A 25,415-nucleotide genomic window follows, 5' to 3' on the forward strand; every position below is an offset into this window, starting at 1 on the left:
CCGCGGTTTTTTGCATGATTTTTGTAGGGATTGGTGGTTAGGTTTGGTAGATAGAGAGATGATATTAAGTGGGCAAAAAATGTTCTTTTTTACAAAGAAAAGGATTGTTAATTACTATCAGAGATAGATATGCATGGATCGTATAGATAGATACATAGAGAGAAAGAAGGGTGGACAACTATAGAGGTGGATACAGTAGATAGACAGTAAGAAATAGAGGAACTTCAACGGGGGATCAATAGCCGCCCTCCCCCCCCCCCCCCCACAAACACATACCATGACTTTGAAAAAACAATGCTTTCACATAAAAGTTGAAGTGCTTTTTGTTATTTTCCGACAAAATTTGCATGAAGAGTATGCCCTTTGTGCCTCCCCCCCCCTTTAAAAATATTCCAAAGGACATATAACTGGAGATAGATCTAGAAAATACTTTATTCAACACAAAATTTATTTAAGCAGCCGCCGATGGTGGCAACCTTGGCATAAAAAGGCGAATGATAATATTGATATATAAAGAAAAACATTGATTAATACCGTCGCTAAATTGTCTAAGCAGCCGCCGAAGGCGGCAACCCTGGTGCAAAAAGGCGTATTGCGTAAAAAGGCAGACCAGCTGGTCGCCGCAGGCGGCTAGTACATATAATAAAATAAGATGTTTGTGTGTGCGTGTGTGTGGCGCGCATCCCGGGAAAACGGTAAGGCCTAGAAAGATGAAATTTGGTATACAGGTGCAATTTTTGCTGAAGATGTGCACCTCGGGCTTAGATTTGTGATATTTTAATTAGAAAAAGTTATTAAATGTTTTATGTTATTTTTAGCACTTTTTAGTACTTTTAACCTCACAGACCCCGAACCAATCGCGCCAGACGGATATTTTTTGTACTATTGTGTAGGAAATTTCATTTTAAATATGATGAATGAAAACATTTTGAAGATAGAGCAATTTTTCTATTTTTTATGAATTTTTTGAAAAAACCTTTATTTTACATTTTTTTCTGGATTTAGTTTTTTTCGAAACCCATCCTGCAAAAAGTATTGAACCCTCAATTCTAAAATTTTAGTTGGTAATAGTAAAAACATTCCGCTCCCTTCAGAAGAAAAAAGTTTTTAAAAATACGAAATAGTTTTTTTTTACAATTTTTTTAATGCAGATCGCAACGCGAGCTCTTCGCTTCCCGGCTGAGTTCCGAACTTACCTCATCACGTGATCCAACTGAAATTGTTTTACTTTTTTTTTAGTTTTTTATCTTTTTCCAAGCGCTACTTTTTGCACACTACGGGGAACATAAAGCCTTTTCTTTTTGCGGGCTATTTTAATTAAATAAATAAAGCCCGCGATTTTTTGCATGATCTTTGTTTCTGTTACGGATTGGCGGTTAAGTTAGATAGATACAGAGATAGATAGAGATTGAGTGGGCAAAAAATGTTTTTGTTGGAATTAATACTTATATAAATAAAAAAGATTGTTAATTACTGTTAGAGGTAGATATGCATAGATCGTATATATAGATAGATAGATAGACAAATATAGAGGTCGATATAGTAGATGGACTGCAAGAAAGAGACATGCCAGTCATTTAAAAAACTTCAACGGGGTGTCAATGCCCACCCCCCCCCACACACACCATGACTTTGAAAAAAAAAGCTTTCACATAAAAGTGGGAGTGCTTTTTGTTATTTTTCGACAAAATTTGCATGAAGAGTACGCCGTTTGTGTCTCCCTTCCCCTAGAAAATATTTTATTCAAACTACTAATGATATAGATAGATGTAGATTGATTGATACCGCTACGAAATTTATTTAAGAAGCCGCCGAAAGCGGCAACATTGGCGTAAAAAGGCGAATGAAAATATTGATACATAAAGAAAAACATTGATTAAAACCATCGCTAAATTGTCTAAGCAGCCACCGAAGGTGGCAACCCTGGCACAAAAAGACGAATGGCATAAAAAGGCGGACCAGCTGGTCGCCGAAGGCGGCTAGTCTAAAATATTAATTGATTAATTAACAAAAATGTCAATTCAGCGTTGCATATCCTCCATCGTATTGCAGAAGTATTCCTTTTTTGACCACACACACACACACACACACATATATATATATATATATATATATATATACTAAGAATAGCGGGATCCCCCCCCCCCTCTTTGAAATGTAACCATATCCTAATCAGAAATTGTTTTCTGATTACGCCATTTCTGCCGTCCTCCCAATAATTTAAAATAAAATCAGCATCGTTCCACCTCTTGACTGTAAATATCCGATAACCGATATGTAATCATCCCTCCTCACCCCTCACCCCTTTTTTCCGGGGCTACACCACAGTTTTACACTAAGCTTATACCTCTTATGTTTTCCCTTTTATATATATATATATAATCATATCCTAACGCAAAAAATTGCATTCTTTAATTAAACTTCAGACAAGAAACGAATTAGTTTTATGAACGAAATAAGATTCGGACATGGTAATTGAGAACATCGCTTAACAGGGTGGCGACAGGAACTGTGAAAAAAAGTTCCCTGACTTTTCCCTGATTAAGTTCACCAAATTTCCCTGATTTACGTTACCAATGATAATGGTTTTCTTTCTTTGCTTTACTTGAAATCCATTGTATGTTTGTATAAAATGCAGTATTTTAAACGTTTTAAGTTATGTAAAGTTGTTGAACTAAAGATATATTTTAAAAAGATGCTACTTTTTTTAATAAAATGGTAAAAAAAAAAAAAAACAAGAAAATTTGGGGGGGGGGGGGAATGACCTACAAGACAGTATATTAAATTTTTATACAATGTATATTGAATTTTTATACAATTTTATACAATTTTTATACATATTTTTATACAAATAGAAAATTTAAAAAAAAAAACTTTACTTCCAGAAATCACTTAGCATAAGAATTTAAGAAACTCTTAAAATTACTTTTAAAAACATGCGTATTTATGATAGTTCAAAATAATTTCAATTACTTTTTAGTTCTAAGTTTTCAAACAGTATAATAATTGTTGCAAAAATAACAAGTAATAGTGAAAGAATAGAAGTAATGTAGTTATTGTTATATAATTAATTGACATATTTATGCAAAACAGATGAAACCATTGACATCCATTCATAGGGAACTTTTCTCTAATCAAGAACATAGGTTTTAATGTATGAATACAGCATTTTAACAATAAAAAAATAAAGATATTTTCTTAAGTACACAAGTTAACTCTATTTCAAATGATTTCAGAATGTAACGAGAAAAAATCTTAGATTGCTTTTGTAACAAACAACTTTGAAATGCAAGGGTAAAAAAAAAAAAAGCAATTAGTTGATTTGAAAATATATAAAAGAAGAATACAACTTGGTTATAAAATTAAAGAATCACTAAAGTCTGAAGAACAGAAAATTTTTATAATCTGCAATGACAACAAATAATATAACGGCAAAAAACAAAGTTTTTTGTATTGGAAGTTCAATTTTAGCAATTAAATTAAAAACGCAAAGAAGTAATAACTTTTAAGCTTTTGTAGTATTAATTCAAAAACCAAAGATTTCTTCTTAAAATCGTGATTATAGTACGCTAATTACTTTGAGACAATGGAATAAAGGCAAAGGAGCTAAGGCATAATTGAAGGCTTCCTCTTTGCCTGTATGGTTGTTTATTTTACGTAGCATTGAAAGCGTAAAAGAAAATTTCAAGCTAGGTAAAATAAACAACCTAACAGACACAAAAGCAATCTTAGCAAGTTCATCCTGTGGTTAATAAGTAAGATTCAATACTTTGACGTCGAGGAAAAAAGATGCACAAATATGCGGCAGTGTATAATCGCTCCTCATTAATTTTATTTATTTATTTTTTTTTTTTGAACAGATAATTGGCGGAAAATGCGTAGGGAATTAAGAATACTTAATTTTCTAATGCAAAAAAAAAATTTTTTTCTTCAAAAAATCAATTTTCCCTGATTTTTTGTTATTTTTTCAAAATTCCCTGATATTTCCCTGACTTTTCCCTGATCAATAAAGTTCCCTGACTTTTCCCTGATCTCCCTGATTTCCCTGATCTGTCGCCACCCTGTTTAAAAAAAAGTAAGACAATCGTTTTTCCTGTTCAATTTATGATAAATTTTCATTTCATTCGTCAATTTTTCATGAATATAAAATCTGGGAACGCATATCCAAAAGAAAAAAAAAAACCTTGTCTCAAAAATTACCGCAGACCCTTTAGTACTGACTTTATTTTCTGTTCTGTTCAACCTTTGCGTCGGTACTGTTCAAGTGGGGTTTTGGCCGCCAGCTAATTTCCCTGATTGCTCTTCACGACGGGAGTCATTTAGGGGTTCCTTTCCCTCTAGAACAATGACAGCTGTGACAGGTCACGTGTTCCTGCCTTACATCAAATACCGTCCACTCCATTGGCCGTTGAAATGTCAATCACTTGATTCAGGTTCACTCCCGTCGTTCAAGGAAGAAAGTCATTTACACCCTAACTTCAATGTTTTCCCTCACTGAAGAGCAGCCTTAATATTTTTCAGTTGAATGAGAGTGGTAAAATTAGAAATATACAAGTCCTTAACCACACAATTAGAAACATAAAGACACATTGTTAAGAAAAACGAGTAAGCAGTCTTGAAGCAAATGCAATCGGTTTCAAAATGAGTGTAAAATCCGAACTGAAGGAAAAAACATAAGAAACGGCCAAGATGTATAAATTTTGCACCTTATTTGTAGAATTCTATAAATATGCATGTTCTTGAACCCAAAATCCATGATCAGATGCCAGTTTCTGTGACTTTGAGTACTTTTTGTAGAAAATCATGTTTTACCATGACTATTTTTGATCATAGTCAAAATCCATGACTTTCCATATGCTCGGACATACTGCATTTTGTTGAATCACTAAACGTTAAAGATGGATGACTGCAAGTAGACTGCAAGTGAAATTAAAATAGGAGTACTGAAATAAATTAAGCAGAGATACTCAATCTGAACATAAATCACAAATTTCTCATACTCACATAAAAGGACAAACTGTTGTTATAAATGCTGGTGCAAGCAAGGATAAAGGAATTAATTCAAGCAGTTAAAGTTGAAGAGGAGTTATCAAAATTATGATTGAAGTACTTTTACATGCCGACCTTAGGATAAAAACTGCATTGCATATTGATCAAGGAAGCGTTGGACAATTAAAAATAAATTTTAGATTCTGTTCTGAGGCAATTGTGCAGTGTCCAAGTTTTAAATTCATAGTGTCATTACATAAACATTGACAAATCTTATAATACCTCTGAATCAAAATATAGAACAATAACAAATAAAAATGCATTAAACTTATACATACTTATTTGGTCTTTTTTTCGGTCTGTGCATAACATTCTCTACTTTCCTTTTCTTAGTTATGGGCATAATGTTCAGCGAATTGCACGAAATCACATCCCATACTGTAAGCTTTTTTTCTTGAAAATTAGGAATTGGCCATGCATTGGTGTCTAGAAATTCAAAATCATTCTCTTTGATTTTTTCATAGAGCTGAAGTAGAGAGAAAAATTTGTAATTCTCATGCACATAACATAGATAATCTTACTGCTGAACTATTTTTTTTTAAATTGATGTACAAAGCACAATAAAATGAAATTTCGATTAATAAATCAGGAAAAATACAGGCATACTAATGGACCCGTGCAAAGCATTCACTGAATGAAAGGAGTTCAAATTCTATTTTTTAAAGCTTTTTTCTTTTTTTCTTTTTTTTTTTTTTTTGAATAGTAAAAATGTGACTTGTTTGGTTTTTTTAATTTTTAAAATGAAGATTTAAGCCTAATGCAAGATTGCCAATCTGAAACAAATAATTTGAGAACCATCTTGAGTGGATTATAGGAGTATTTTGTGACTTTGCATAGCATTTTAATATTGCGTATTAGAAATCATTGAAAAAAAAGATCATATATCTGAGGTCTTCATTTGTATTTTGATATAATCAGTTAAAACACAAGTAGAAAAATTCTGCTGTGTCATAAAAGCTGAAAAGTGAGTAATTATCGAAATAATTGTTCAATCAAACTAAAACATGAACTAAGGCTGGTAGTTTTTACGAACAATTAAAATATAGGACCAGTTAAGAAATAAAATAAAATTAAAAAAAAAAAAAAACAGAGGAAACTGAGAACACAGGAGCAGAGACTGCTTTTTCAAAACATTTGATAAATATCAATTTGAGAAAAATTCAACTTATAACTAACACAACAGAGATGGGCAATTTTTCTTAGCGATTCATTGAACTTTCAAATGTTAGTAAAAGAAAACAGCAATGTGATGCGAAATTATAAAGAGGAGGGGGGGGGGGAATTGAAAAAGAAAAGAAGAGCTAACACACTTTTTCTTCTTTTAAGGTCTTGCTTAAAAAAAATAAAAAAAAACACCTACTTAAAATAATTAAGAATTTTCGTTCAAAATTTAGTACTTTAAAGCGGCTTTTGTAACAGGTAACTGAAATGAAGTTCTTTAAAGCATCTTCAAGGCTCCATCATAACTCCATTTTATGTTATTAGGAGGAATATCTCACCTCCAGATCTAATGGGCCTTCACACTGAGGTGCTTTACATGAAAACAATGCGCACTAAAGCTACGAATTAAATTAGAAGCAGTGCCGTCCAAACAAGGGGGGGGGGGGGCAATTGTCAACAGCGACACGAAATGAGGGGGCACCGCAGAGCGCACCCTTTTTTCGTTTATCATGGATGCCACAGTCATAAATACACAAAACAGAATCATAGCAATAATTCTCAAATTTTTTCCTAGTGCACGCAGAAAATATTCCTTGCTCCCTGTCTCCAAATTAGTTTCTTTGTAGGGGAGATTGGGGATACTTGATCCCCACTTTAGTTTTCATTTTTTTTTCTCTGCTACATTTTTTTTTTTTTTTAAAGTATGTGAAGAAAAGTCATTTTTTCCTCCATCTGACAGTATTTTTTTTAGTTGAAATGAAACAGATAGTTTTTTGATAAAATAATTTTTTTCAAAAATTTCATGAAGGGATCATGTATCCCCACATCTCACAAGGGTCTGGCCAGAGGATATTTGGGTCTGTTAACTGACTCTTCACAAAAATTAGACCAACCAAAAGGGACCTTTCACAAAATCCCGATCAACCAAAATGGACACTTCACACAAAATTCTGATAAACAAGAACGGATCTTTCATAAATTGTTTATTGAAAGAGCAAATCTGAAAGCAAAATAATGCTTGTTTCAGTGTATAAAACCGATAATTTTTGGAACCTTTTTTAAAGTCAAATTAGAGGGATCAGCTTATACAAAAGCTGCTAATTTTGCAAAGAAAAAAAATCGGCACTCTTGTGATGCTTCTGCAAATGATAAGTAATTGCTACTGCCAAATACATATAATGCTTGTTGTTTGTTTCTTGGAAAGAAATTAACAGCTGAAAATAAGTTTGGTTTTAAATAATTTTGTTTGTTTGTTTTATCATAGCTAATTAGCATTGGTGGTGTTGTGAACTTTTCTGAAAAGGTGTTGGTAAGCACTGTTCTCCCCACTCATGATGAATAAAAACAATAATAATATATATCAGCGAAATGAACCTAGAACTGCAAAGGGATAGTAAGGCTGGGGAAAAAATATGATTGCTTCAGATAGGGTTACCAACTTCAAAATTATCACCACTTAGCGTCTGGCGTTGAACCTTTATAATGACTTGATTAGAAAATATTCTCATCATTTTACCAGCTTGTCAATATTTGCGTTTTTATGTGAGGTGCGATGTTTAACTATTACTTTGGAAGAAAATTATATGGGTTTGATTTTTCAATGCTAACAAGGATGATTAACTTTAAATAAACTCTTTTACTCACCGTTTTTTCTTTAGATATCTACATTTTGAAAAATGCAATCTTTTAACATCCAATATGAGAATCATAATTCGTTTTTTTTTAAAGCCAACTTTGCTTAATTAGGATGAAAAAAAAGGAAAGTCTCTTTATTTTTGTTAGAACTCTCATTTCTAGTTTTTAAAACAAAATTCTTTTTTCATTTATGAGTCAAAAATTAAAATACTAAATCGATGCTCTATTTTATTTATTTGTTTTTGCCTTCCACTATGTCCAAAGATATTAATGATATGTTTATCATAGGACTCTAAAATGCAATTTTAAAATAATTTTATTAAAAATATTTCTTTTACTTATAAGCTTTTTTTATACTTTTGATCCTTCACTTTGAGAATTGTGATCTCTTTGCATCCGCTATGAAAATCCGAATTTTCTAATTTTTGATATTTAGTATGCTTTGTTAAGAGGTAAACAAATAAAATATATTTTTATTTTTGTCAAAATTACGGAATTTATAAGTTTTAAAAGAAATTCTGTGCTTTTTAAGAGTGTCTTGGGTCAAGAAGTTAAATGCTGAGCCCTTGTCTGTATTTATTTATTTATTATTTTTTTTTCAATTATTTTAAATACTGTACAGAAATATTTCTCGTACAACTTAATATAATGTAGAATGGTAGATAAATATTGATACTTGAGAGAGCGATGCTGCCGTGCCCCCCCCCCCCCCCCGCCAAATACTAGAAAAACACCCCAGAATGATATTCTCAACGTAGAAGAGGAAAACACTCAACTTTAAGTTTGAACGATGCAGTTTGTGTCATCTCTAAATTCTAAAATTTCATTTTAACAAAAAAAAAATTTTTTTTGGTGAAATTATTTGATTTTTCACAAAAAACGGAACATGTGAAAAATACTGGACAGTCGCGTCTCATGATCCCTTCATGGGGGATACTTGATCCCACTGAGAAAATACATAGACTTTTTATTAGATCGGCAACTTATTTATGGAATTTAGTTTTTTACATAATGTTTCTAAAAAAAGAACACAATTTCTAATTTTCTTTATTAGATTATAATAATATGAATACAAAATAACATAGTTTCAAATTTCATTAGACATTTGCAAAAAAAAAATGTACACAACTTTCATGAACTTATGCTTTTGATCAGTTACTTATTATCCAATACAGTTGTGAACAATACTATATTTTATAAATAAAACTAACAATTTTTTAAAAGTAGCATAATGAAGCAAAAATCACAACAAATTTAAAAAAAAAATAGGATGACAAGCACAAAAATCATTTTATTTGCTTCTTGTCTTGCAATAATAAAATTAAGAGTTTCATCATTTGAATTAATTTTTAAAAAGAGGGAAGAAAAATGTAAGTATCAGTGTACTCATAAAAAAGAAAGCCTAGCTTATATGTTTTCAAAACCTGAAAAGTCAAATGCAAACAATTTGTCTGTTGTAGTCTAAGTTCCGTTCAACCCAACTGGATATGTGCAGCTTAACACATTTTGTCAAATTTTCAGGAAAAATAAATTGATTAAACATATTACCTTTTCACTTATTAAACTTATTTCAAACTCTAGAAATCCAACTTTGCATTCTAACCGTTAATGGGTCAACATAGTGGGGAACTCACTTTTTTGTTGTAAATCTAACTATAGTATTTTTTCTTTCATACAAAGATTTGACATCAATTTCAACTTGTTCAAGCTCATTTGGCTGATCAGAACATAATTTATCAGTAAAGTTAGTTTATGTTTAAATGTTTGAGGTGTATGTGGGTTGCAAGTGTGAGAACTGATATTTTAATTATTTAGCATATTTACAGTAGTGATTGTTTAAATCTATCACTCAAACTATGATTAGTTTTATTATGCTAACATGGTTTTGAATGTTTAAACCAGGGTTTGAAATAGGGTTCAATTTCTAGGGGGGGGGGGGAATGTCCACCTTTACTTCAGATTCCAGGGGGGATTTTTTGAATTTGAGGGAGAATTTTTATAAGTTCCGAAAATTTGTTTAGAATTTTTTTATAATTCATTTTTATTTCATTTTTCTATTTATTCATTTTTAAATTATAATATTTTTAGTGTAATATCAACCCCATATTCAAATAATTATTCAGTAATTTTGCAATTTTATGTTATTATTTCATTTTTAATGAAATATTTTACAACTAAGTAACATACACATATGCTCAATTATTTTTTTAAATAGTCCATTTTCTGGATCTAACTATCCGAATGGGGTTCGGTCCCCATTGTTTAGAATAATATTTCTACTGCACAAAGGACTTTTTTTCTAACGATCAAAAAGTTAAAGTAAAAAATTGCCTATACCTTTCGAAAACGGACTGTCGTTTCCAGCAGCTTTCGGATCGCATTTCGACCGGCGGATCGGAATCGGTTGATGTCAGCGGATCGGAATCGGTTGATGTCCGCGGATCGGAATCGGTTGATGTCGGCGGATTGGAATTCGTTGATGCCAGCGAATCGGAATTTGTCGATTAAACTTGAATTGCTTTGAATTGACGGATGCTTTATTAATTTTTTTTCCATCTTTCCAAAATGAAAATGGATTTTGAAATTTTTTTTTGCCCTTTCCGCTTTCACGGTATGGGGTTCGTTATCGAGTTTAAGACTTTGCAGTGGGGAAATCCCGCACGGACCTTTGAATTGCGCGGGATTTACCGATTTTTTGCGCGTTTCGCGCAATCCCACGCTCTATTTCAAACCCTGTTTAAACTTAATGTCAACTAAAAAAACAACATTTATATTGTTTTCATTGCGTTTAGATTGTCATACGGATACTTGATCCCTGGGATCATAGGTTTCATTTAAACCTATAGGTAAAATATGGTCCAAGTGTCCCCTTGAATTGTCCATGTAATATTAAGGGAAATAAAGGAGAAAGTTTTTATTTATCAATTATTGATGATTTTTCACGTAAATCTGCTTTGTACCCAATTAGTGAAAAGAGCAAAGTATCAGAAATTTTCATAAGACAAATAAAGGGTGCTGAAAGGTTTTTAAACCTTAAAGTAAAAGCTGTTTGAACTGGCAACAGGGGAGAGTTCGTAAATAAAGGTTTTGACAATTATTGTTTGGATAACAGTATACAACATGAGTTAACCAACATTTTCAGTCTTGAGATGAATGGTTTGGCTGAAGTGTACAATCGCTCAGCTGCTAATGCTGCAACAGTATTATCGGCAGAAAGCGAGATAAAAGATTTTGGCCGGATGCAATGCTTTATTTCAGTTATACTTGGAATAGAATTTGTCACTCGCGGCAAATTAAAACACCCTTTGAGTTATATGGTGACCGTAGGCAAAGTGCTAGGCACGTCAAACCTTTCGGAGTTTTGTGTTATCTTGGAACATCCCATCAGCATAGACATAAATTTTGTGTTAAAGCCAAAAAAGGAGTATTTTTGGGCTATGCATTTAACACTAAGGGTTTTCATATCTGGATTCCCCAAAACAACAAAATTTTTGAAAGTATAAATATGAAAGTGTCTATTACAAAGAAGCATTTAAAAATGTATCAGAAAGTGATTCCAGTGGAGCTGTGCTGGGTCCCTGTCTTAAATGGTCAAATATTCAATCAGATTCTGAGAAATCAGAAAATGAATCGAATTCCAAATCAGATCAAGGAAGTGAAAGCCAGAGTACACCATCTAAACTCTAATCTTCTGAGAGTGAAAGTGAGATGAGCGGGGATGAATCAGATTGAACTTCTGACTTGAGTGGTAGCAGAGAAAACCCACCACACGTACAGCTTTGTGAAACTGAATGGATAAGAAAAGCAATCCCAAGGTCAGATAAATCTCGCAATGATATTTATTTTTATGAGAAACATTCTTCTGAACGATTGCATTCTTTAAATGATGTTGAAAAATATTGTTCTTAGAATTCTATTTTGTTCCAACCAGGTTTATTTGATTTTAGTGGTAAAAATTTATATCAAGGTGAAATTTCTGATCAAACTGTTCATTCAAATGTATGTAACTAATGACTAGATAGTGAAATTGTAATTCCTAAGAATTACAAGCAGGTTCTCAAGTCTAAGCAAAAGGACCAGTGGTTAGATTCAATGAGGGATGAATTAGAGGTTATGCATTCTAGAAATGTGTGGGATTTAACATTTTTGCCTGCAAATGAAAAACCAATCGGATCAGGATCGGTATTCAATGTAAAGAGTTGAATTGGGAAAAATTATTTGGTATCATGGGAGACTTGTTGCTAAGGGATTTGCACAATTCCCTTAGTGCAACAATTCATTTTTCATTGGTTCGATTTTTATTTTCTTTGAAAATATCAGAGGGTTGGCTCGATTTCAGTGCAATGTAAAAAATGCTTATTTACAGGCACCTCTAAAAGAATGCATCTATATGAAGCAACCACCGTGTTTTGTTATAAAAGGCTAAGAAAATCTAGTTTGTAAGCTTAATAAAGCAATTTACAGTTTACACCAGAGTAGCCATATGTGGTTTTTTGAGATAGTGTTTTATTTAAAATTGGTTTTCATAAATTTGAAGAACGTAACTGTTTATATTTATAATTCATGTGTTATATTATTGTTTTATGTTGACAATATTGTTTCGCTCGCACCGAAAGAGGAAAATTTAAATCATGTTCTAAATTTACTTAAGATTTTGGCTTAAAAGTTCTCGGAAAAACGAAAAATCTGCTAGGTGTTGAATTTGAAAGAACTGAAAATGGTTTACATTTATTTCAAACTAAATACATTATTGAAGTTTTTGAAAAGTTTAAACATTTTAATTTTCCGGTTTCATCATTGCTGATTTGTAAAGGAACTGTTTTTCTAAATCAAACCGTCCTAATTCCGAAAATGAAATATTTGAAATGGTGAAGATTTCTTATCGTAATTTGTTGGATTCTCTTTCTTCCATTGCGAGCAGAACAAGAACGGACATTTGTCATACAATCAATAACTTCAGTCAATTCCAAAGCAACCCTGGTGTCATTCACTGGAACAGTCTTTTGAAACTCTTGGATTATGTTTTTCAAACAAAAAATTTAAAACTTAGTTTAAATTGTAATCAAGCCCAATTGATAGCTTTTTCTGATGTCAATTACACAGCTAAAAAGAATGACTGAACTTCACTCAGCCGGGGGGGGGGGGGGGGGCAATTAGTTTTGTTGGATAATGCGCCGATTGAATGGAGAACCTGCAAAGAACGTTGCAATAGCCTTTCCACAATGGAAAGTAAATTTGTAGCCCTTCATGAAGCATCTAAAGAGCTTATGTGGTTTGACCATGTATTAAATGAATGCTTACGCTGAGGAATTGATAGAAAAAGTTATATAAAATCTGTAATGTACATTGATAATCAATCTGAGATTGACTTTTTTAAATCTGTGATTGAGAATCACCTTACAAAATATATCGATGCAAAATTATTTTTCATTCGTGATTTGATTCAGCGGGACATTTTTACTGTAAAAATGTAGGCAGTAAATCCAATGGGGCCAATATTTTTACGAAGACGCAGACCCATTTCGAATTGAATCGTTTTTGTGAACAAATATTTAATTTTTATAGTATCAAATTGTTTAGTATAATATTTTGTGGTATTAAAGTATAAATACTTTTGCAACAATTCATTTTTTTTCCAAATTTCTCATTACTTTAATTTTTGAAAAGAATTGATTAAATGACCATTAAAATGAAAATTTGATTAAATGACAAATGATTTTATTTTTGAAATTTAAGTGTTTTAAATGATTTTGTCATGGGGGGGGGGGGATGCTTTTTTTATGTTAAATTATTGTGCCCATTTTTCAAATATACTGTTTCGAGTATCTTTGAATTACAGTTTGAAAAGACAGTTGTTGATGTGGAAATGTTCATCTGGACTTATAATTTGCTCCTTGGACTTTTGACACCTGAATGCTAGAAAGACTTTGGAACTTAGTGATGAACTTTGAGCTGCAGCTGCTGATGGATACTGCATAATATTTCTGGATATTAGATCCATATTTGTTAAATTGCTACATTTTTTGTAAAAGATTAACAGTGTTCGCGCTCAACTATCCATAACCTGGGTCCCAGGGACTCATTAATGAAATAGATTTGGCTCCTTTGATGGAAAAAAATAGTCTCTTAAATTTTAAACAGAAAATCTTAGCATATAAATGAATAATATAAAATTATTTATACTTGGGAAAAAAAACTATCCACATAGTGATTTTTAAAAAGGTATGAAATCAACTAAATTGGTTAATTTTGCCCTTTTTTTTCTGTGATTATCATTGTAAAATTATTTTCAAATAATACACTTGCAAGACTTAGTTATGTGAGAAACTATATGGTCATTTAAAATGATAATAACTCAAAATTTACTTTAAAGTTGGATTTTACCATAAAATAAAAAACAAGTGCCCCTCATTGATCAAGCAGAAAGCACTCCCATAAGCAAAAAAAAAGCGAACAGCCCCCCTCCCCCCATGAAATATCAATTATCATTGGCAGTTGCATAGAAATAGAAAAAAAAAATAGCAAGGGAATGAACCCAACGCAAAAATCGCGATCGTAAAAACGAAAGATTTTCTCACATGAGTGTGAAAATTACTCATTTGCAATGTTAAATTAGTATATTTGACTTCATTTTGACTCTTTTAAAATATCTGTTTTGGCTTTCATGCTATTTTTAAAATTGCGCCATTTTCAAAATGGCTGGATCGATTAATACCTGATCAGTTATCAAAAACTTACGTATCTATTAAATAAAACAGTAAGTACTACTTCTGCTTTTGTTATTTATTAAAAGTATGTAATTACATGTGTTTTAAATTAAGTAGGGGATGTAGTTAGAAGATTGAACTCCGTCCTAACCGGATTTTTTTATTATCTGGACTGTCAATCCTCCACATTAGTCCGAATAATCGGGAGTCACCTGTAATTTAATTTAAAACGTTCATAACTGAGCTCAAGGAACCAGCAGATGTGGAGCAAACTACGTCCGAGTTCCGGGAACTCGTTAAGGGACAGGGTTGCCGAAAATCTTTGACCTACCTCTCCTTCTATATACCTTGAGAACTTATGCATTATTAGTAGTACACCCACGGCTATGCCCGTCCTAAGAATTTAAAGGAAGTCTTTTAAATAAAAAAAATCCATGCCTCCCCCCCCCCCCCTGCTGATGTGAAATGATCACTTTTCTTCAACCAAAATGTGTACACAACACACCTTTTCAAAAACCTATTAAAGTCCCTTTGGAATTTAAAGCTATTCACCAAAATGCATAAAAAGGTTGACAGAAGCTTTAAAACTCAAAATAATTCTTCCACTGTATAATTCATCACTTAACGCGCTAAGCCCTATAGTACTTGAACAAAGAGTACTTACAAAACTTCAAAATACATAAAAAGGTTGACAGTAGCTTTAAAACTCAAAATAATCCTTTCCATCACTTAACGCCCCAAGCCCTATAGTGAGTGAAGTGGGTGTTTTTTTGCAAATGTTTCGCCAAATAAACATTACTATGCTTAAAAGGATATGAAGAGCATAGCCAATTGAATAATATGAGAAATCAAATTATTTACTTAGTTAAGTAACTATCTTCAACCAGATGAACAAAAACAAACATTGAAGAAATAAGGAGGGGGGGGAATCAATAGAAAAATCCTACAAAATCAAATTTATGTAGGGGAGACCGGGACAAGATGACGAATGTTTTATTTTTTCCGTTTTCTACTAGGTAACAGTATCAACTGGATACTGCTGGCTCTCCCATCGGTTGCTCATTCAGCAATAGTATAGAAACACTGAAATTGCAATATTTTTATTAGTTCTGAAGCTCTGATTGTTTATGGCTGTCACGTTATAACTTTTATGCATGTGTAAGTAAGCTCTGCTACAGATACAGATAAGATATATCGTGTCCCTTCAGTATTTATGAGAAACTTAGTATAAATACTACCTATTACCATAAATAAATGTCAATTAATCGCCTTCCTTAATGGCAATGAAGATGAATAATTTCAAACAGGCAGTCCGGGGCTCAATGATGGATCAAAACACAGGGCAAGATGACGATCTAGTCATCTTGCTCTAGGTCAAAGTTTATACAATTCAGGCCAAACAATCACAAGTTGCATCAACAGGGTTCATACTCATTTTTAAAAGTAAAAATTAAGGACTTTTTAAGGACTCTCTCTCAAAAAAAAGGACTTATCGAGAAAAAATGATTAGATAGCTTTACATATACCATTTTAAAGTTTTCCGGGGGGGGGGGGGGCAAAGTACATGATACATATTATATATATACACATGCACAAATGCATCAGTTTCCAAAAAGCAGGAAGAGGTGCAATCGACTGGGATGTCCCATTATCAGTGAATAAAATTTTAAAATTTCACATCATAGGGATGAGAGTGATCAAAGAGCAAAAAGGAGGAACCCTCCCCCCCCCCCCCAAAAAAAGAGTTCCTAAAATCAAGCAGAAAAGAGATGAGATCAAAGTGCCCTTTGAATCCATGACATTCCAAAACTCAACAAAAAATGGCGAATTAACCAGTTTCAAACATAATACGAAAGTTTTTCCCTATTAATTGTGCTTGAAATGATTGGGTAGTAATTAATACAATAGATGGCACATATTGTTCTTAAAACATAGCATTTAATTCTCAAATTTCAGTCATAAAAAAGATTAGGAAAATGGGGATAGCTGTAGAAAATTAGTTGTATATTAAAGCATTATTATTTAGCATACATGATTGGAGAGAGAGGCAAATGAAGGAAAATAACTAAAATCTCTTTTCTTCAAGATATTTAAACTAGTGTTTTGTTATTATTGCTTTTGATCTGTTATTGTTACTAAAATCCTATTTTGAACACATTTGCTATATCGTACTATTTCTCGCAAGTTTGTTTATTTCTATATAAATTTAAATTTTGAAAGAGAGAAAGCAATTTCTAACTTCTGAGTCCTTGAATAAAGCGGTTGATAGAGCCAGAGTTCAATCTTGGCTGTATAACTCAGTAATATCAATATTATATATATATATTTTTTTTGGGGGGGGGGGAGGGGGAATATTTATTTTACAAAAAAAAAACATTTTAAAATAAATATATATATATAATTGATTATCCTTTTTCCTTGCAATGGAACTCATAGTTTGATTTTAAAAACTTCATAATATTATTTCATGATCTAAAAAAAAAAAACTGAAGTTGCTTTATTTAATCTTCAAATTCCAAAAAATTTTACAGGCTGTAAAGCCTAACCAAAACCTTTAGAGATTCACCATAAATATATTGAAAGCTTTTTTAAATACATAAAAATAGTAACCATGACAAGTTTAAATACAATCAGAGACTGGGAGTTGGACCATATTTTTTCGATAGTCTTTTGCATTTTTTCTAAAATAAATTTAAGAAATAAAAATATTATTTAAATAATGAAAAGAATAAACAGATATAAAGTAGCATATTGTAAAAAAACCTTCCAACATTTAAATAGATTGAAATATTTGCAGGATGCAAAAAGATTTCAATCTCAAACAAGGCAAGCAATTTTCGGCGAAGCACGTGTTTAACGTGGTTGGCATGTCTCCAAAACATACGTTTTCGGCAGATATCACGGATTATAAAGATTTGAAGGGGTAAAAAAGAAAAAAATAAGAAAAAGGGGACCAAACTTGATACAGTGGTTAAAATATTAAGGAAATTTTCAGAAAATTAAGGGTTTCTTAAGGGTTTTTTAAGGAAGTACGAACCCTGATCAACCTCAAAGGATGGTGTTATAAGCTGTCCTGCTTGTAAGGAGGAATATTGTGACCCTCAAACAGAAGAATGGATCCAGTGCTGTAAATGCTAAGATTGGTGGCAGGAGGAATATTCCAATTATGAAAATGGTATTTTTATTTTTACATTACATTAGCTGCACACTTCAACATTACGCTTAATTTTGATACTTTATAAGATGTAAAAACACAGTTATCATTTGTTAAGCTATGCAACATTTTCAAAAGAAAAAATATGTTCAACTTTTTCAGAGTGAGTCATCTTGCTCCAAGGTCAAAGTCATCTTGCCCAAGTACTGGGGCAAGATGATGATTTGTTAAGATTATGAAAAAAAATATATCCATCTTTTTATTTAAAAAATTAAATTGTAATATATTTAATGCTACAAAGTACTACTTGAACAGCTCATGTAAAGTTAGTTTTACTATCCTTAAAAATAAATTAACAACAAAAACTGTTAACATAGTCATCTTGCCCCGGTCTCCCCTACCTGAATATCGGGAAAAAAACCGCATTAAAAAATCATTTCGATAGCTGTGTGGCATGGTTCCTCAGCTATTGAGATTGTCCATTGTCAGCCAGCACTCTCTAGATGAATAAACTTACCTCACCATCTATTAGGAATTCATAGAACTAAACAATTAATTAAACATTTAATTTGCAATAATTACGGTCAATCTAATTTTTAAAAAAAATAGTCTATAGCCTTCCTCAATAAATAAGACTATTCATCACAAATATAATTTTTCAATTTGAACCGGTAGTTCCTGAGATTAGTGCATTCAAACTCTACAGCTTTATATTATTAGTATAGATTAACACAACATGCTATGCCTTGAAGCAATGTGTAATATAAAAAAAACTGAATAATTCGGGGGGGGGGGGGGGTGACAAAACAACAAAAATGTGCAAATTCTGTTTTTTCTTGTTTTTTTCCCACTGAAAGGGGTGAAAAAAAGTTAAAATGCTGTCTTACTTATGTAGTTTGCTTATGAATTGAGGGAGTTATTGCATTGTGTCACAGAACAGCACCTTTAAAAAATAATGTATAAGACAAATCCTTACATTTTAGCTTGCTAGCAAGAGGCATTACATATAACACCTTTCAAATTTTATATATAAGCACCATTAAATGCATAAGTACATTTTTAAACAAAAACTCATTCACTTATTAATGTATTAATCAATCTATTCATTCAACTGCTACTTTCTTTCACCCAATAATTCATTTATCAACCAAATAAGAATATTATTGGAACTAAGTTTAATTGGTTAGTCATAGAGGGTTGAAATTTTGTATATATTGAACTGCGTCACGCTATCTACCTCCTTTTTTTATTGCAATTAAATACCCAAAAGGAATGTTGACATGTGCTTTGTGGGAAGTCAATGTTCATTTCAAGTCATTTTCTGCATCAAGTTATTATCTAAAGGGCGCCTCTTAATCCATATTTTATGATGAATATACCTTGCTACTTGGGGAGTATTGTTAACATCAATCTCTCAATACCTTCATTGAATGCAGTTAAGAAGGTTTTACAATAGCCAAATATTTACATTTTAATGTAAATAATTTTCCTTAGCAATAAAAATTTAACTTTAAATGTAAATAAAACACTTTGGATAACATGAAACCTTGAACTTCAGGAACTCTGATTTTTTTACACACTACCATATTTTGAATTTTTGGTAGAGAAAATGGTTGTTTTAAGCAGTTCTTAGTAAGATGAATCCCGATCAAGTAAAAAAAATCTTTACAAGGGCAATAAAACAAACCTAAACTATTCACTTGTTTAACAGTGGATGCTTTGCTACAATTAGTAGTTTCTCAGAGTGTGATCAATTCATGTGTGCATTTCGTTTGAACAACATCATACTGAAGAAATTTTTTAAATTATCTAATGAAGTAAGAAGTCGGTAAAGAGGCTATACATTTCAAAAAAGAGCAACTAGCTACGTATAATTTGTCTACGTATATTCATTAAAAATAAATATGTTCATGAAGATATACTCCTTTCTGTCAAATGACACAGGGTGGGGCAAAAGATATGAATGGATTGTAAAGGGATGCAAAACAAAAACAATTCAATTTAATTATGTTTATATTGTTTGATACAGTAGACAATCTAGTTCTTCACATTAAGTTTTAAAGATGACATCAGTAGGAAGGCAGCTGACGGCTGCCATCTTGAAGGCGATCCCAGAAGTTTTTATCAGCTCTTCTGATTGAGATAGAGGAACATTGAAATGAGTATAGCTGTAACTTGCTCCCGGATTATTTCCTTAAGTTCTTCCAGGATGAGTGGATGATGTTTAAAAACTTTTTCTTTTAGGTACCCCTAGGGATATTGAACCCAATATCCCTGGGTTATTGGGAACAGGGACATTGAAGATGTTGGAGAGACTTCTGAGTAAATTATTACTAAACGGCTATTCTCAAAAAAAGTTTGAACAGCAAACCCACGATGTTCTCCCATCCAAACCAGGGTATGCACAATCCCAGGATTTTTTAAAAAAAGCCCATGGACCCAGGTTTTTTTTTTAAAGAGGTGTTTTTTGTTTTGTTTTTTTAGGGGAAAAGGTGGGTCACTTGTATCATATGATAGCATAGGCATATGGACAAAGCATAGAAATTGTCTTGAAGTGGAAAATCTGGAAGACTAGTTAAAATTCAACGTTTTCTCAAAAAAAGTATAAAAGACCATGAAACCTAAGAATGGTGAAGTTTCAGAGTTTGTAGTTTCTATGATTACCAACAGTTTAGGCCAAGTTACTTCTCGAGTGATAAAATCTATTCTTTTTTAATTACTTTTTTTTTCACATTTTACTTTATTGTATTTCATTTTGTTAGGCAAAACTACAATAGCTTCTCAAAATGTCTAAATCCCCTTTAACTGAATTTAAGCTTAGTCAAGACATTTTTTTTTAATTTTATGTTGTCTATTTTTCTTTCTTTTTCTTTTTGTACAGAGTAAGAAATAACTTTTTTGTAAGATAATAAAAATGATGCTCATCCTATTCTGTTTTCTGTCCAACTGCTTGTAAATCCTGTTAATTTCTAAAAAATATTGTATCTTGTTTATTCGAAACTTCTGACATGTGTTGAATAGAGAGAAAATAATTCGTACGAAAGATTTTTGGCTAGTGTAGTTTTCTCTGTACAATCTACAAATCTTGAGAAAATCGGACCTGACAGAACTTAGTCAAGATATTTTGAATTATTTCTTGAACAGTAAAATGCAGTCAAAAGCAAAACAGTAAAAAGCAAAATACGTTTATTTAAAATCTTTGAAATATTTTTTTCAGTGCGGTTAAGACTTAAGAAAGCAAATACATTGGGTTTTTTTTAATTTGACTAAAAGTAAAGTACAATGCATTTATAAAGGCTATTTAAATTCAAAGTCTATTTTCTTTTTTGTTCATTGTTGGTAGAAGGACAAATACATAATAATAAGTTGAAAAAGTTGAAACTGAAAGTATTGAAATTTTATTAAAAACTTCTCAGAAACTTTTAAAAACCCAAAAGTGGGCTAAATTATGGGTTTTTTTAAATAGGTTTAAAAAAAAAAATGGGTCCAATCCGTTGTGACTTACACGTTTTCTGACAAAAACGAACCTGTGTTGCCATTTCTGAACAATTGCCAAGATGCCCCACAATGTGCAGTTCTCTAAAAAGAAAATTTTGCAAATCTTATCGTTTGAAAGGCTATGGATGGAAAGTGATGGACATTGATGGTTGTAGTAGGGCTGGTATTTATCAAATTTTGTCAAAAGATAATTGTTTTGAAGCAAACTTTCGTTCTGGAAGACCAAAGAAAACAACTGAACCACAAGACAGAGAGATGGTGAGATTAGCTTCAACCCAGAACTTAACAACACTGTCAGTTTGTAAAGAAGTAAGCTTTCCAATGACAAAATCAACAGTACATCGATGACTGCAGGCAAGTGCATTTCTTGTTTTTCGCAAAATACGTTGTTTGCTGAAGTTTACAAAACGGCATAAAGCTGCTCGTGTTTAGTGGGCCCGAAATCACACGAAGTGGACAAATGAATGGCTAAGTGTTCTTTTTAAGTGATGAAAAAAAATTCAATTTAGATGGTCCTGATGGTTGAGCAGATTACTGGCACGATATTCGCAAGGAACACCAAACTTTTTTCAGCAGACAACAAGGGGGAGGCTAACTCATTGTGTGGGGAGCACTCTTTCAATGGATTAACTGATATATCTTTCTTAAAAGGTCATCAATGTTCCAAAGATTATCAGAAAATGCTTGAAGAACATTTACTTTCATTTGGAAAATTACTTAGTGGGAACCAATGGATATTTCAACAAGACAACTGCTCCATTCATGCGTCTAAATCTACAATGCAGCGGTTTAGACAAAACCAAGTAAACTCTTATGGACTGGCCAGCCTTAAGTCCTGACATAAACCCAATAGAGCACCTCTGGGGAAGATTAGCTCGAGGCAGTTTGCAACAGTTCAAGATCTTAGGCTGCAAATTGAACACAGTTGGATTTCAGTAAAGCCAGAAGTTTTTGAAGTTATTAGGGAAAACGGCTTTAAAATTTGAACATTGAAGAAAAATAATGATTTGTCTATAAACTTTTGGGACAGTAAAATTTAAGTTTAAAATTTTATCATAAAGTCTGCGATTGTTTAATGAATTTGTTATAAGGTGATAATATTGTAATGATATTTTTTATGATTCTAAATTGTTTTGAATTATATCTCTTTTTAACTTGTAAAACATGAAAACCTTGTTGTCTCTAAACTTTTGGGACACACTTTATGCATGGGTGGACAACACTTCCATGGGAAGGTAAAGACTACACTGCCATGAAAAGGTAAAGCGTAGTATCTGTAGAAATGGAATTTTGAGACAAAAGAAATGGATTTTGGATTCCATACAAACAATAGGGAAATGTTGGAATTTGACATTTTTCTCATACTTTATTTTCAGAGGAACCAAAGCAAGCTATTGCTCAATAAATCTTATGTCCAATAGATAAAAAATTCAAAAAAAAAAAAAGTTCCTGTACTTTATCTTCCCATGGCAGTATAGTAGTTTTTACTTTTAACAATTTCATACCCAAGTAAATATGGGAACATTAAAAATTCTAATTTTATTTTGGAAATTTAGAGTGATATTGACGATCAAATGAGTTGCATTTCAATGAATTTCGAAAAGAAATGGAGGAGAAATATTGGTTTCTTCTGTACAGGATTTTGATTTTCCCCATAGAGGAAGTATTAACGCTGAAAAACGGGATGGAAGGAAACAAAGAGCAATAAAAATGATAATTGCTTTAAAACAAGCAAACTGTTACATAATATTATGACAAAGCAGTGAGAAAAGTTTCAGTATGTAACATTTCTGTAGATCAGAGCTATCTGTAAATTAGAACAAATAAAGATGAATGCATATCATGAAATACCACTGATATTATTTACTTACTTCAGATGCAATTTTCTCTCTTGTTTCAGTCAAAAGGCTACTATAGTTAATAAATATAAATCCTAAACTTTCGCCATTTGACCATTTAATACCTATCCGTGGCATGCCTGAAAAGAAAATTCATAAAAATTACTAACAAAATATAATTTAAATCAAAAGACACAAAAAGAATTGAAACATGTAGGGGAAAGGGGGCACATGTGAACAATTTGTTTCATCTCTTAATTTCTCAAAAAATAGCATAATTTTTCGAAGCATGTGTCCCCTAGATTGATTATCCTTTTCTGTGTGGCCTGGAATTATTTTCAGATTTTTTAAAAGAATATTTCTTTACTCCATGGAATTTTTAAAAAATGTCTATAATTGTTCACATGTGCCCCTATAGGAGGGTACATGTGAACAAGTCTGAGGCACATGAGAACACGACAGAAAAATGCAGGAAAAGCATCATATTTCAACAGAAAACCCTTTAATATAAAACATACCATTTACATTGAAGGTTTTGCAACCTACACTGAGTCAGTTTAAATTGTGCAGTAACTATAAATTAGAGACTTTTTTCCGGACTGCATTACGCTGCTCATGGTCGAAATTTAAAGTTTCGTAGCATGTTCTAATTCCTCAATTAACAAGAAAAAAATTTTAAAACTAAACAATACAAAGAATATTTGATTATGTAAAGTTCATTCTTGTTACATAATGCGCTTAAGCTTCATACAGATATGATGATGAATTCTAAAATTATTTGAACTTCAGTTTTTAGTTAAAAGAAAATATTTTGTCCTTTTTTTCTTGTAAATTTTATATAACATTAAATGTTTTGTCAACTATTTATTAACAAAAGGATTTGAAAATTAAAAAATATAAATGATTAATAATTATGTAATAATAGTGAATAATAAATTTACAAGTTAATTGTATGAAAATAATAATTATAAATATTTACACCTTTTGTAAACACTTATACTAACCCTACACTAATATTATGTTCCAAAGAGGACATGGGAACTGTTCACAAGTGTCCCGTATTCTACATTAAAACTAATTTTCAAAAATAAAAAATTATTTAATTTAAAAAATTAAACATTGTCAAAAATTTACTTGAATGTTTGTACAATGGTTTGCAATAAATAATTTTAAATTATATTATTTAGCTTCAAATATGTTTTTACATGAAGAAGAGACAAATAAAAATACATCAGCATCTGCTAAAACAAAAAAGTTGTCATCACAAGAATATAAACTGGCTCCTTGCTCTAAAAGTTTGGTCAAGAAGAAGGACTAGTTCTGCCATTACTTGAGAATTTTTCAAGATTTTTTGCTTGACATTATCCTAGTAAAACATATCACGTTCACAAGTGCCCTGTGCTCAAATGTGCCCCCCTTCCCCCCTATCTGTAATAGATGAAAAAAAAGCTCAACAGAAGAAATTTCCATAGTGACTTCTTAGCAGAGGAAAAATGTTTAACTGAATGTAGGTTATCAAAACAAGAAGTTTGTTCAGCCAGATAACAGATTTTCCACATCACTTTAGAAAAGAGGATAGGTAAATATTTTCAACTGTTGGATAGATGTCTCATTTCAAAAACTTAGTAAAGTAAATTTGCCCAGAAATTATGATTTTGGAAGTATCCAAGATTGTAGCAACAAGCAAGGAAACATTTACAAATATAAATCAATATAAAATTTAAGCTTCTTGAAAGGGGAGGGAGGGAGGAACAAATGGAATTATAGTGGAATTCTAAACAATAAAATCTAAAGTCAAACCAAAACTAGAGGGTTTTTAAAAATTGTTTTCGGACCTGAATTCATGTTTACCAGCTACAGCAGGATCTTTGAATGATAATTTGTTAGAAAATGATACAGCAGAAGAAAAATAGTTAAGAAATAATTTTTTATACATTTAAGATCAAGACATATTAACAAAAAGTAATAAAAAAGATGCTATCTTATTTTTTTGACATTTAATTACCTTTTTAGTTGGCCAGTTAATCTAGTGTTTGCAATTAAAATTCCACAATGGGTATGGTGCAATCTGTTCCAAACTGTTCAAATAAGCAGTCTCTGAAGATTTATCTTAATGAAATTTACAAAAATACTGGGCACTTAAATGGTAGCAGTAAAAGAAAGTGTCAGTTGATGTGTTCTATAGTTTAGAGGTCGCCCAAGCCTGAATACTGTTATGTTTTACTTGGTTTCTCTTTTACTCTCTTGGTTTCTCTCTAACAGACTGGAAACGATCAGATAGACAAGGATTTTTACAGTTTTGGTCTTTACAACTAAGTGCTCTTTCTTGGAAAATAGGGTGGTGTGTGGTTCATTGCAGGGTTCATACTCATT

The 25,415-nt window shown here is 31.7% G+C and overlaps 1 protein-coding gene across 2 annotated transcripts in view; it reads right to left on the minus strand.

Moving 5' to 3' along the window:
- LOC129218148 (uncharacterized) overlaps positions 1-25,415 on the minus strand; it is a 336,406-nt gene that overhangs the window by 253,391 nt on the left and 57,600 nt on the right. For both annotated transcript variants that reach the window (XM_054852364.1, XM_054852365.1), the window contains 2 exons: positions 23,076-23,182; positions 5,328-5,515 (listed from right to left, as the gene is read on the minus strand). In XM_054852364.1, coding sequence (XP_054708339.1) covers positions 5,328-5,515; positions 23,076-23,182 — 295 coding nt within the window. The remainder of the gene's footprint in view (positions 1-5,327; positions 5,516-23,075; positions 23,183-25,415) is intronic.

This window comes from Uloborus diversus, chromosome 3 (assembly GCF_026930045.1).
Source record: "Uloborus diversus isolate 005 chromosome 3, Udiv.v.3.1, whole genome shotgun sequence".
Classification (NCBI taxonomy): domain Eukaryota; kingdom Metazoa; phylum Arthropoda; class Arachnida; order Araneae; family Uloboridae; genus Uloborus; species Uloborus diversus.